Raw genomic sequence first — 13,859 nt, 5'->3', positions numbered from 1 at the left:
AGAGTGTGGATGTGGATAAAACTTCTAGAAGAGCCTCTCAGCATTCTCAAGGAAATTATATATTTATATATATATATATAAATATGTCAGAAAGTGTTCAAAGGCTTGAACACAGTGGGGTTTACATTGATGTGTTATCCTACAGGGATAAGGTTGAGATTGAGCCTGCCTGGGAAAGGTTCCAAGGGCTGAAATTCCCCCTCTAAAGCCCAAACTTCTCCTCACTTCTCCTGTCCTCAAGCTCCAGTCAGTAACTTCAGTTCCCAACTTCTCCAGCTCCAACCCCATCTCTGTTGACTCTCATCATTTGGGCTTCTTTTTTCAGCAAGTTTTTAGTTCATGTGGCTGGGCTGGGGGGAGGCAACAGGAAAAGGGCTTTTTAAAAATTTAAGACATGGTCTGGCTGTGATTATTTTTAGAGTTTCTGTAGTGATTTCCCAAGCTAGGGGGAAAAAAAATAAATAAGAAAAGTCATGGTGGTGGAAGGGGCTGAGAAGTCCCAGGAGGGGTCACATTCATTGAAGTGGGCAAGGAGGAGTCACAAGGGCTCCCTGTCATGGGACAAGGTAAATTGTTGTGGCATTCCTCAGCTGGATTGATGTTTTTGTGGGTTTTGCTTTACCTCAGGGGCAGGAAATGCCAAAATCATTGTGGATTTCTCTAATCTCATCGAAATGGGTGGGAGCTGTGTGTGGGGACAGGTCCCACTCATTACAGTGCTGTCATCTTCCAGCAGCTTTGGTAATACAGACAGCTCTTGGTAGCTTTGTGGTGGATTTTATGGGTTGGTTTGGGGGGGGTTAGGATTTTTTGGCCCATGTAGGGGTGACTTGAAAGGTTCCTGCAAGCGCAGGGAGCGCTGCAGGGCAGAGGGTGTTTCAGGCCATCCCAGTCCCTCTGGAACAGCATTTCCTCAGGGTGGAAAAGTATTTGAAGTCTCTCCTATCATGGAAAGCAATATTTGTACAGTTAAGTCCTCGACTGGGTGTTGTTTTGGTGGGATGTATACAGAGCAGGGAGCTGGATGGCATTTCTGCAGTGCTGTCAAGGCTGGGCAAAGCACTTAAGGTGCAGAAATTACTGGAATCACTTGACCAGTGTGGTGTTTCTGTAAATGTCCCTGGTTTTACTGGATTTACAGGAAGCTGTCCCTGTCTGTGGTGGGCCAGCACCCCTTGGTGGTCCACAAGCATTTCTTGATGGTGCAGAGGAGAGGGAAAACCCAAAGCTCTTCATTTTCTCTTGGGACTTGTGAACCTTCCCCATCCCATCCCCTGGTGCCCTCGGTCCCCCCAAGCCTCCCACTTTGTCCTCTTGTCCCCCCACAGCATTATTGAGCTGGAAGGGGACACTCAGGGAGACATGTCCTGGCTTGTGGGAGCACAGCAGGAATCTGCCTGGCTGCTAAAAATATACCAATTGTGGTTTATTTATCCTGGCAAGGGAGCAACAGGTTTTCCTGCTCTGGGCCCTGAGCCTGGAGACATGATTTTGTTCCTGAATCTCCTTTTCTAGGGTTTGAGCTGCTCAGTGGTGGCTGGGAGATGATGTGGAGCTATTGAAGGGATGTGGTGGGTGCTTTGGGGGGCTGCTAGGTGCAGGAATGGAGGGAATCATAGGGTAATTTGGAAATAATAAATTGGAAAGGACCTCAAAACATCATCAAGCCCAACTACCCTCAACTAGATCAGGTTGCTCAGAGCCTCCTTGAGCCTCACCTTGAATATCTCCAGGGATAAGGCTTCCACCACACCCCTGGGCAACCCTCACGGTACAGGGCTTTTTCCTAACATCCAATCTAAATCTACTCTTCTCTAATTTAAACCCATTGCCCCTCATCCTGTCACTCCAGGCCCTTGCTAACAGTCCCTCTCCACCCTTCCTGAAGCCTCTCTAGATAGCAGAGGGGGCATCTGCTCCCAACCCAGCCCCTGGGCTCAGCATTTTGTTGCCTTTTCCCTTGAAAAAAACAACGGCAGTGAAGGCAAAGGAGTTGCTGTGCCCCTTGCCCTCAAGCTCCTGGTCTCTCCCACAGCCATGAAAGCTGACCGCAAGCGGCTGAAGGTGGAGAAGACCGACCTGGTGAGCCAGATGCAGCAGCTCTACGCCACGCTGGAGAGCCGCGAGGAGCAGCTCCGCGACTTCATCCGCAACTACGAGCAGCACAGGAAAGTGAGTGTGGGAACACAGTGGGAATCCCCCTCTCCTGGGGTGGGATTGGCACAAAAAGAATTGGACAAAAAATCCCCAGATCTCCATCTGACCTCTTGCGAGGGGGCAGATGCTGCTCTGCTGGAGCACAGGAGGTTGGCGGTGAATAAATGGGCTTTGGAGAAGGGCCTGGAGGGATGGGATGAGGGGGAATGGTTTGAACTGGGAGAGGGGGGATTGAGGTTGGACATTGGGAAGAAATTCTTTGGGGTGAGGGTGCTGAGCCCCTGTCCCAGGTTTCCCAGAGAAGCTGTGGCTGCCCCATCCCTGGCAGTGTTGAAGGTTGGATGGGGCTGGGAACAACCTGGGCTGGTGGGAGGTGTCCCTGACCATGGCAGAGTGGGACTGTATGATCACCGAAGTCCCTTTCAATCCAAACCAGTCTGGGATTCTGTGAGAGGAAATCAGGCCATCAAGCTAGATTTAGGAAATTTTATGTCATTTTAGCCAGCTACATGGTAAGCATAACTTTTGGGGGGACTGGCTGCGTCCTGCAGCTCCCTGCTTCTCCCTCTCGTGACACCCAAAGGTGCAGCAGTCAGGTGACCCTGAAGGTGTCACAGGAGAAGGATTTGTAGTAGCACATCAGGTTTCTCCATCTTGCTGACCACCTCGTGTCCCCACAGGAGAGCGAGGATGCGGTGAAAGCCCTGGCCAAGGAGAAGGACCTCCTGGAGAGGGAGAAGTGGGAGCTGAGACGACAAGCCAAGGAGGCCACCGACCACGCCAGCTCCCTCCGCTCCCAGCTCGACCTGAAGGACAACCGCATGAAGGAGCTGGAGGCTGAGCTGGCCATGGTGAGCTCCACAAGGCAGCAGGCACAGCTCGAGGTGCTGGGCTCAGCAGCTTGAGGGCTTGAAACAACCCAACTTTGCAGAACTTAAATATTTTTTGCTGAAGTTAAATGTTTCTTGCTGAACTTAAATGTTTCTTGGGAAGCGTTTGCTGCATTGGTTGCACTACTGCAGTGCTGGCAGTAAAAAAATGCATCACTAGAAAGGAGCTGAAATCCCTATTGCAGGGAGCAGCACAGTTTGGGGATTTATTTACAAAGGGATTTATTTACCAAAAATGGTGCAATTTAGTGCTCCTGCTCCAGGAGATGCTGATATGGTTAATACGGCTTTTCTCCCCAGCCATCACCACCTTGACGTCACTTGTGATAGGACAAGAGGTGGTGGGTTCAGGTGGCTCCAGGGGAGGTTCGGATTAGGTTTTAGGAAAAATTTCTTCACTGAAAGAGTGGTGAAGTGTTGGAGCAGGCTGCCCAGGGAGGCGGTGGAGTCACCATCAAACAGTGGGTATTGCATATTCAAACAATGGGTGGATGAGGGGCTTCAGGAGATGATTTAGTGGTTAAGGTGGTGTAGGACTGCGGGTTGGACTCGGTGACCTTGAGGAAGGTCCTTTCCAACCAGGATGATTCTACCATCCCTTCCCCAGGCCAAGCAGTCCCTTGCCACGCTGACCAAGGATGTCCCCAAGCGCCACTCCTTGGCCATGCCGGGCGAGACGGTGCTGAATGGCAACCAGGAGTGGGTGATGCAGGCTGACCTCCCGCTGACCGCCGCCATCCGGCAGAGCCAGCAGACCCTCTACCACTCCCACCCCCAGCACGCGGCCGAGCGGCAAGGTGAGCCCTCAGCACCAGTCCTGCCAGGAGCTGAGGAGGGACTACGGGATGGACTGCTTGCAAAACGCTGAGCCCAGGGGCTGGGTTGGGAGCAGATGCCCCAGCAGATGCCCCCTCTGCTATCTAGAGAGGCTTCAGGAAGGGTGGAGAGGGACTGTTAGCAAGGGCCTGGAGTGACAGGATGAGGGGCAATGGGTTTAAATTAGAGAAGAGTAGTTTTAGATTGGATGTTAGGAAAAAGCTCTGTACTATGAGGGTGGTGGAACAATGGCACAGGTTGCCCAGGGGCATGGTGGAAGCCTCATCCCTGGAGATATTCAAGGTGAGACTCCAGGAGGCTCTGAGCACCCTGATCTAGTTGAGGGTGGCCCTGCTGACTGAAGGGGGGCTGGGCTTGATGATGTTTAGAGGTCCTTTCCAACCCTAATTATTCTATGATTCGATATCACAGATCCATGCAGGCAACCAAACCCATTTTAGGAGTTGCTCTGCTCCTTCAGAGGGTGGGAAAAAGCAACACCCCAAAAATGAAATTTTTTTTATTTTTTTTTTTAATTTTGGATGCTTTGCCTTGGGGTTGGGGTTCACTGGCATGGTGTTAACTCTATGGTGTGTGTGTGTCTTCTGCTGCCTTCCAGGGGTCAGAGTGAGTCCCTGCCACTCCCGGCAGCCGTCCATCATCTCCGATGCTTCGGCGGCCGAGGGCGACCGATCCTCCACGCCGAGTGACATCAACTCCCCCCGCCACAGAACACACTCCCTCTGCAATGTAAGGCACCAGGCATGGGGAGGGTTCCCTGCCCTCAACTGGGTTTCACCTGGGACACACACACACACATACAAACACACACATGGGCTCAGAGGATGCTTAGGGTCCTTTGCTTCCTGAAATGATTCTGATCACAGGTGGGATGCAGGTGGTGTGCTGAGCTGTGGGGCTGCTTTCCTGGGGGGTTGATCCTTAGCCATTTGGCTGCCAGAATAAGCTGCTTTTTAGCTACTGAGGTTGGGGGGTGTCCCAGGCTGTGTTGGGGCTGATTCCATTGGATCCTTCTTCTTTTGCTGCAGGGGGACAGTCCTGGTCCGGTACAGAAGAACTTGCACAATCCAATTGTACAGGTAAGGCACAAAAATCCATTAAAAAAACTCATTGGGGAGCAAGTCCTGTGCTGGAGACTAATTTAGAGAGCTCAGAGACACTGACTTGTTTAGTTTTTTTAATTGAAGAGCAGAAGCCACCCTGAATTCTAAGCCTGGGCTGGCTGAGGTTTCTGGAATTTGCCCCAAAATCCAGGTAGTGCCATAGGGGATTCCTGTGCTTGGGACCCATCGGAGTGTTGATTTTTGTAAGTCCTCCATCATGTTATTTTCTCTGTTTGACCCTAAAATGGTCAGTCTGTGAGCTAGGACCTTGCTCCAAGCATCCGTAACGTCCCTGAAGCTGAAACCCTGAACCAGCTGGCTTAAAAAGCCAAACTCTCAGAAATAACCAGTTGAATTAAGCAACCAAAATCCGAGAAGTGTGGGGAAAGAGACCCAAATTCCTGGGAAATTCCACCCCAGATATTTCAGGAATACTTGGGTTTTCTGGTCCAGGACTTTTAACATTTGCTTTGTAACTGGACCTGAGTATTTTTTGGGTCCTGTATCCTGGGCTTGATCGGGGTGGGATGGAGGGGTGACGGGTGACTGAAAAGCTCATTGGCCAACCCCCATGTCTTCTCTCCACAGTCTCTAGAGGACCTGGAAGACCAAAAACGGAAAAAGAAGAAAGAAAAGATGGGCTTTGGCTCCATCTCCAGGGTGTTTGCCCGGGGGAAGCAGCGCAAGTCCCTCGACCCTGGCCTCTTCGATGGAACAGCCCCCGACTACTACATTGAGGAGGATGCGGACTGGTGACTCCCCCCTGGCCTCACCACCCCCTGTACATACCCCCCTCCGTGGACGTGTCACCTCTTGTCTTGGGAGCGTTGCAGCCGTGTTGTAACTTCAGTTTTTTTCCTTTTTTTTTTTTTTTTTTTTTTTTTTTTTTTTTTTTTTTTGTGTTGTTCCACACCGGTAACTCCTTTGTTGTCGCTTCAGTTGATCAGTTTGGGTTGGTTGTTTTGTTGTTGTTCTTTTTGTACTTATACCCTCTTTTTTTTTGTTGGGTGTTTTTTTTCTCAGTTTTTTTCTTTGTTTTGTTTTGTTGGTTTTTTTTTTTGATGAAACTTGAAACTTGAAGGACTGCTGTGTCTATGTAAATACCAGAAATATTGTGCACTTTGTGCTCGTGACGTCTCTTGTCCGAAACCGCGCTCTTCTCCGGGGGATGTCCTCACTTGGGGATGAAGGACCTGCCCAGCTGAGGGACCTTAGAGAGAAAACACACACACACACAAAAAAAAAAAAAGAAAAAAAAAGAAAAAAAAAAAGAAATATCTCCTTCACCGTGATGTCTTCCTGGCCAAGCCCTGTGGAGGCAACACGGGCTGGTTGGAACGCCTGCCAGTCTGGAAAGAAGTGTTTTAACGTTCCTTTTTAGTTGTTTTAATTTATTTGCACAAACCCAGAGGAGCTATTCTAACTAAATTATTGCAGAAGGGGTTGTTGGGGCTTTTTTTTTTTGGCGGGGAGGGTATTCTTTTTTTTTTTTTCTATTTTTCCAAGTTGGTTGGGATGGGGAGGAGGAAGGATGTGTTTGTACTGTATTATCCTGGGAAGCTGCTGCCCAGAGGGTGAGGAGGGGTTGGGGAGGGAGGGAAGAAGCTGGAGTTGTGGACCCCTCTCTGCCCTGGGTTCCCTTATCCACAGATGCCCCAGGAGCACTTGACATCTTGGAAAACAAAAACTTAAATCATAAAATTTTCAATGAATTTTCAGGGTTGGAAGGGACCTTTAGGATCATGTAGTTCCAGCCCTCCTTCCATGGGGGGGTTGGAAGTCGAATCATTCCTGGGAAATCAGACCAGGGGGTGGGGAGCTTTGCCTGCTTTTTTTTTTTTTTTTTTTTTAAATGTAATGGCCATCAGGGGCATGTGGGGGAGGTTGGGGCAATCGGTACGAGTCCCCACCAGGGAGGTTTTTCTGCTGCCAGGGTGATTTTTAAGCTCAAGCAGAGCTTGTGCTTCCAAATCCATCGGAAATGCCCCAAAATCCAACCCCCCCCCCCAGCATGGTGGCTGCTTCCCCTCTCCACTAACCCACCCTGTGCTCTGCTTATGCCAAGATAAGTACCTTATGCTTTAACGCTTATGATATAATTTTAAGCTCTTAAACAAAAAAATGTATTAAGATTTATTTAATGACGCTCTAATAGTGTTTTGTTTTGTTTTCTAAGTTCAATTCCAGTAAGTACGCCCTTGATGAAAAAGGAGTTGTTTTTATTTTTGGTCTTAAATCACCTGACAGAGCCACTGCTGGGTATCCCTATGCCCAGGATGATGGGGAGAAGCCACTGGGGGGGCAAACAGAGGGACCCCCACCCCAGGCAGAATCCTGGGATGGCCAGGCAGGGTTTGCCCCCATGGCATTTGCAGAGAAGCATTTTTATGATTTGTTTTTTCTTTTTTTGGGGGGGGTGTCATTATTTTGTTGTTCTCAAGTTTTTATAATTTAAAATATAAACTTTAAACCAGAACAGATGAGCAATCTCCTTGTTATCCAGTAGTTTCCTTTGCATTTCAGCTTTTTTGTAAATTAGGAAATAATTCTAAAAATTACTAAGAGGATGATTTATTTAAAAGAGAACTTGGATAAATAGCATATGAATTATGGGTAACACTAGATTTAACTTTTCCCCCATCTGGGTGGGGGAGAGTCCTTGAAGGCATGGATGCAAATATAAAATTATAAAAGATCTAAATAAAGCTTATTTTAAAGTATGGATGAACTCCATGTCATTTAATCACTTGCCTGATGGAGATCCAGAGCTTATGCCCAGTGGTGGCACCAGGCACAAGCTGGATGTGTGCTGGGGGGAGACTGGGGGGCCTCTGGGGGGGGATGCAGGAGGAGGCAGCATCCCTGGACCCGCTCTTGCCCATGGCCATGAGGACTTGCACCCAGACATGGTGCTGCTGGTGGGAGGCTGGGGCTGTCAGTGCATCCCTACAAAATGGGAAAAGAAGGCTTGAAGGTGAGTGAAATTTTGGGAATGGGGGGCAACAGCCAGAAGCCCCCCTCGGATATGGAAGGTGTAATGCCAAGAAAAACCAGTTGGGACAGAGAAATAAGAAGTTTGCGTGAGCTACCACTTGCTAGTGGAGAGATTGCTGGTAATAACTTCCTGATGGAGAGATTATTATGAATTTATGGGTGGATATGTTATTATTATGAATTTATGGGTGGATAAATTATTATGAATTTACAAATGGAAATGTATTATTATGAATTTAAGGGAGGACAGATTATTATGATTAATTTACAAATGGAAAAATATTTTTATTAATTCAAATGTGGATATAGTAATAATTTATGGATGGGTAAAATATTATTCCAAATTGTCAGATGGTGTTTGTCACTTGCAGGGTTGTGCCAGCACTTCCAGCAGGGCCTGATGGTGCTGGTGGCTGAGGTCACAGGCTGGAGCCAAGCAGAGGACACGGCACTGGAGGTGAGGGCTGCAGATCCTGGCAGGATCCAGGGGTGATGGTTTGATAGTGTGGCCAGGGAGGGTACGTGGGGGTCTGGTGTCCTGCAGGGAAAAGATCTGCCACAATCATACAAATCAACCAGGAAAAAAAGCAACCAAAAAACCCCAACATTTCAGACCAGACCTGAGATTCTGTGGTTCTTCTAAACCACGATGAGGATGTAAATTAAGAGATGTATTTGGGGTTGGGTTTTTGTGTGTGTGTGTGTGTCTGTTTGTTTTTTGCTTTTTGCTTTTTTTTAACCAGAAACATCCCCCTGGGGTTGTGAGCAGCTGCAGAGCAGGTAAGAGGAAGAACAGGCTGAAATAAGGAGAATTTGAGCGTGAAAACTTCACTAGAAGCCAGCTGGTTCCCCAGCTCTGTCACCTGAAGCTGTAATTTAGAATGAACGGGAATTAAACATTGCACTAAAGTGGAACAGGGTCGGGCTGTGGGTGCAGCACCCATCCCAGGGTGGGTGTCCCCATGGATGCCTGTGTCATGGGGACCATGTCCCTTTCCCTGGGAAGGGACAACTAGGTGATGTCCTCTGCACCAGAGCCAGGGAGAGTGGAGGGGCTGCTTCTCTGTGCTCCAGAAGTGATGTCCTGGGCTGAAGAGTGGTCCCAGGGGGTGATGTCCGGGGCCGAATGGTCTCTAGTAGGTGGCTTTATCCCCACCCCAACCTGCATTTCCCCAGCAGTGAGGGCAGGACCCCAGTTGTGGTGGTGCTGCTGCAGGGCTGCCGCGTCCCCTCTGCGATGCTGCCATCGTGTGAGCACTCCCTGAGCCGCAGCCAAGCCTGGCACCCGCTGCCGTGGGGATGCTGCAGCAATCCCGGGAATCCCAGGCAATGTCACAGCTGTCCTGGTCACCTTTGTCCCCACTGGCTTCCCGCAGCCGTGTAGCCAAAAGCTCGTGTGACCTTTGATGGACAAAGTCAATGAAGCCGCCGCAGTGCTCCCGGCTGGAAAATAAAAGCTGATCCGTGCCTGGGGGGTACAGAAACAGCCCCAGAACTTTAGCACGGGGTGGTTTTGAGCCCGGGTTTGTTCACTGCAGGTTTAACACTCTGTGTCTGTGCCCTTGGCACCCACGGCGCTGCTGTGAATGGAGTCAGGAGGGTGAGAACTCCAGACCAAGGAAAAGAAATGACAGCTCCTGGTTGTCAGGGTGCTGAGCCCCTGGCCCAGGCTGCCCAGAGAAGCTGTGGCTGCCCCATCCCTGGCAGTGTCTCAGGCCAGGTTGGATGGGGCTTGGAGCAAACTGGTCTAGGATTTCACCTCCCTGTGTCTCTTGAACACCCGAATAAATCATTGGGATGGTGTGTGCTAGCAGGAATCAGAGAATTGCAGAACTGTGGAGTTGTTTTGGTTGGAAAAGACCTTTAAGGTCATCAGGTCCAACCATTCCCCCAGCACTGCCAAGGCCACCACTGCGCCCTGTCCCTCAGCACCACATCTCCAGGGCTCTGAAACCCCTCCAGGGATGATGGGGACTCCACCACTCCCTGGGCAGCCTGTGCCAGGGCCTGACAACCCTTTCCAGGAAGAAATTGTTCCTTAATACCCAGCTGCAGGTCACTTGTTACTAATTATTAATAGAGCAGGTTTTCTTGTTCTGTTTTCCAGGTCACAGACGTGTGTGTGCTCGGGGTGGCAGACAGTGACCTGGCATGGTGGTTGGACTGGTTGGACTGGAGCTGCTGCCAGCCTCTCCACCACCTCCTGTCCCAGCAGCCCCCAGTGACACCTGGTCCCCAGCCCTGGTGTGAAGGGCAGTGCTGACTCCTCACCCCACTCAGGAGATGCTGGAAGGTCCTACCTCCCACCCAGGGTTGTGCCAAGCAGGAATGTGCAAAAGTGCCTCCTGGGTTGCTGCTTTTCCTTGTTTTTTTCCACTTGCACGGCAGGTTCCCAGCCTGCAGCCCTCTCTGAATCAGACTATGGAAATTGAGGCACAGAGAAGCAAGCTGCCAGTACAGACCAGTGCCTGTGGGCTGGGAACTGGGATCTGAGGGTGAAGCTCTCAGATGGGTAGGGAGCCCATCCCAGAGCAGGCTGGGATGGACTTCATCCCAGGGGCAAAGTTGGGACTCTGCACCCACCCTCACTTCATGTTAGTGTGCCAATGCTTAATTAGTGCTATGGGGCTTAATTAACGCAGCCAGAGAGGGATGGGTAAATGGGACCCCCAGTTTTGTTCTCCTGTGCTGTTGTTGGAAACCTGAGCATCCTTCTCAGTCCTAGATTTGTTATATTTCAGTTGCTAATTGACTGTAGAAAATAACTCTTTGTATTAATATTCATATGCAACCTGATGGCTTGATAACCTGTCTCAAACAGATTTGGCTTCTCTTTTTGTTTTTGTTTTAGGAGAAGTCATCCAGATCTGGGGATCCAGGAGCTGTGGCTCACCCGGAGCTTTTGGAAAGATTTGGAGGAATCTTGGGATGTGGCTATGCTCTGGGCTGGGCTTTGCAGCGAGGATTTTACAGCACCTTCCTTTGAGCAGAAATAGAAGACAAAACAAAAAAAAAACAAAACCAGGGGAAAACTGCCAGGGATCAATTTCTGCCCCTCAAAACAGGGTAACCCGAGTCCCTGGCACTTCTGCAAGTACCAAAGCATCCAGTGTCCTGCTGAAAGGCCCTTTTCTTTCCTGCTGATGGCTCTCGGTGAGGCTCCTCTTTCCTCCTCGGTGTTCCTGTACAAGGAAAGTCTTTATCTAACTTTGTAAGACTTTCAAGTCTTATATTTGGCTGGATAAACACTCTGAAGAGGTACCAGCCCTCCTGCGGTGGGCAATGAGTGTTTGCAAGGGGAAGATTTGATAAATACCTGTGCTGGGATGGGAAATGAGACCCCAAAAGAGCTGTTTTGGGGCATGAGCCTACAGCAAAGTGCAAAGCAAAGGAGATGGGTGCTGCACCCACCAGGCTCTGCCCTTCAAGGGGTGCAATCAAGCTTCCCCCTCTGTTCCCCCTCCTTCATTTAAGGCTCTGAGTGAGCACCACAAGGGGAAAGGGGAAGGAGATCTCTTCAACCAAGATGAAAACACGTGGAAAAGGACATTTCTGGCTGAGCTTTGTAGAGGGGGAACACGAGGATCTGCTGTGTGAATGTCCCCTCTGTGCTGGTGGCCCCCAGGGTAGGGGGGGTGGCTTTGCTTGGCTGGGCTCTCCCAGGGCAGGATCATGTCACTGTGTGACATGTGGTATTTTATCCCCCCCTCAGCTTTCTGGCAGCTGACCTGCAGAGAAAACAATTCCACCTGAGCTGGCAGGTTTGGGTTTGATACAGAAAGGTGCTGCAGGGGTGGTTTCCTTGCATGGGTGGCCAAGCCTGGAAATGCAAAATAAACCAGACAAAGGAAAACAAAACACCCATAAGCAAATATCTTGAATAATTTAATTTTCTTTTATTTTTTTTTTTATAGCACATTGGCCTTTGATTGGAAAAGGAAGGTATCACATCCTGATGCCTTGCACCAGGAGGAGGAGCCAGGGCAGGTGAGTCAGTGGAAGAAACCATTGGCTTGGAGTGAAGTTGTGCTGGTAGGGGAGAGCTGCAGGAAAATGGGGGGGGTTTCCACCCAGCATCCTAAGCACTGCTGGCCCCAAGGCAGGGCTGTGGCACACTGACTCACACCGGGGAATAGGACAAGTTGTGTTCATGGTGGCTTTTTGCCTTTGCAAGGACTTGCAGGACTTAAAGGACAGGAAAAACTGCAGTGGCTGGTCCAGCAAGTGTAGCAGTGCTGCTTTTTCACTCCTGGGTGGGAAAACCCCCCCTGAGTGTCATCTCCAACTGAATTTGGGTCCTTGGTGGTGTTTGGTATTAAGGTGTGAGACAGGCTGGAAAAACGCAAATCCCAGTTGCTACTGGGGTGGTACATGGGGAGAGGTGACACCAGATATGGCATTAATTGTGCTGGGGTTTTGTCAAACCCATCTGCAGCCTGTGCTGGTGCCCTCTGTCCAGGTGTTCCCCCTATGTGCCAAACTCTGTCATTATTTTACTTAAACTGCATGGAAAGAGTGTTCAGTCACATCATGGATCCTCACGGAAATCCTGGAATAGAATCACAGAATTGTTTTGATTGGAAAAGACCTTTTGGGTCATGAAATGTGCTGAGGTTCCCCACTTCCACACCCTGGAGCAGCCCACCCACCACCCTGTGCATAAGTGAGGCTGTTGGTTGGTTGGTTGTCAGTAAAGTCCTACCAAACAGGGGACAGGAGCTGGCAGGTCAGTCCTGTCTGTCCAGCCTGGAAACCGCAGGACTGGCTGGCTACCAGTCCAAGGCAGGTGGCCACCAGCCCGGGTGAGGGCTGGACCTGGACCAACTCATCCCAGTGAGCGGGTGGGTAACTGGGAGTGTTTCTAGAGGGCAGCAGCCTGGTAAAAAACGCTTTCCCAGCTCCTTGGCAATACTTGCTGGGCTTTGTGGAGATGCTGGCTTTGCCCTGGGGAAGGAAACGATGAGCCCCAGACATCGTGGTTCCTCAAAACAAGGTTTCTACAGGCAGTGATTCGTTTGGGGACAGACTCTCTTTGTTGGGGTGAGCACAGAACCCTCCCGAGCTCGTTTTTAATCCAGGAATGGAGGTTGTGATGTTCGGGAGCACTGTCCAGCCCCTGCTTGGAGCAGGTGACACAACCAGCCATGACCCACAACTGAGGTGCCAAAAAACGTGTGGTTTTTCTATGTTGGGCTGGATTTTTGGATTTTATGGAATGGACTGTGGGAATTGCAGGAAGGTAGGTGATGCAGGAGCAGCCCCCAGGGTGCAGGGACCCCGGGAAGCAGGCGGGCTTGGAGTCTGTCCCCTTCACACCCGGGTGCACAGCTCGGATGAGAGTTGGGTCAGAAGCTCATTGGTGCTGGAAGCACAGACCTGGAGGAGGGGAACCAAACTCAGGCTCTGCTGTTCACTCCTGATTTTCTGAGAACTTTTAAGTAACACCGACAGAAACCACAGCTGAGAGAGGGGATGGTCGTGTCGGGATCATCAGGATGAGCCCAGCCCAGCCTCCTTCCATGCCCGGGGTTCCCAGGGGAGTGAATCCCCATCAAACTCCTCTCGGGTCGGGTCTGTGGTGGGATGTGATCTGGAGCTGATGTGGCCGGGGGAGAGCTGGAGAGATTAGTGGCTGAAAAAAAGCACTTGGGGAAGGGGAAGGAGGGGAGAGCCTGCCTGCACCCCCGAGCCCCCCTGTCTGCACTTTAGAGCTTGCCTGCACCCGGACCCCCCCTTGCCTGACTCCCAGAGTCTCCCTGCCTGCTCCCCTCCCCAGATCCCCTGCCCATCCCGGGGTCTCAGCCGGTTTCTGCTCTCCCTCCCCCTTCCCGCCCCTCTCCGGTTCTCCCCGCCGATCCCCGCTGCCCCGGGCCGCCCC

General features: G+C 50.5%; 1 protein-coding gene across 5 annotated transcripts in view; it reads left to right on the top strand.

Annotated features, from left to right (window-relative positions):
- KAZN (kazrin, periplakin interacting protein) overlaps nt 1–6,429 on the top strand; it is a 144,270-nt gene extending 137,841 nt beyond the window's left edge. For all 5 annotated transcript variants that reach the window (XM_071766880.1, XM_071766879.1, XM_071766883.1 and 2 more), the window contains 6 exons: nt 2,036–2,172; nt 2,838–3,008; nt 3,655–3,844; nt 4,483–4,613; nt 4,913–4,963; nt 5,576–6,429. In XM_071766880.1, the coding sequence (XP_071622981.1) occupies nt 2,036–2,172; nt 2,838–3,008; nt 3,655–3,844; nt 4,483–4,613; nt 4,913–4,963; nt 5,576–5,743 (848 nt within the window). In that variant the 3' untranslated portion in view covers nt 5,744–6,429. The remainder of the gene's footprint in view (nt 1–2,035; nt 2,173–2,837; nt 3,009–3,654; nt 3,845–4,482; nt 4,614–4,912; nt 4,964–5,575) is intronic.
- The last annotated feature ends 7,430 nt before the right edge of the window (nt 6,430–13,859 follow it).

This window comes from Heliangelus exortis, chromosome 23 (assembly GCF_036169615.1).
Source record: "Heliangelus exortis chromosome 23, bHelExo1.hap1, whole genome shotgun sequence".
Classification (NCBI taxonomy): domain Eukaryota; kingdom Metazoa; phylum Chordata; class Aves; order Apodiformes; family Trochilidae; genus Heliangelus; species Heliangelus exortis.
The sequence above is the reverse complement of the archived record's forward strand: the minus strand, read 5'-3'. Positions and strand labels throughout refer to the sequence as shown.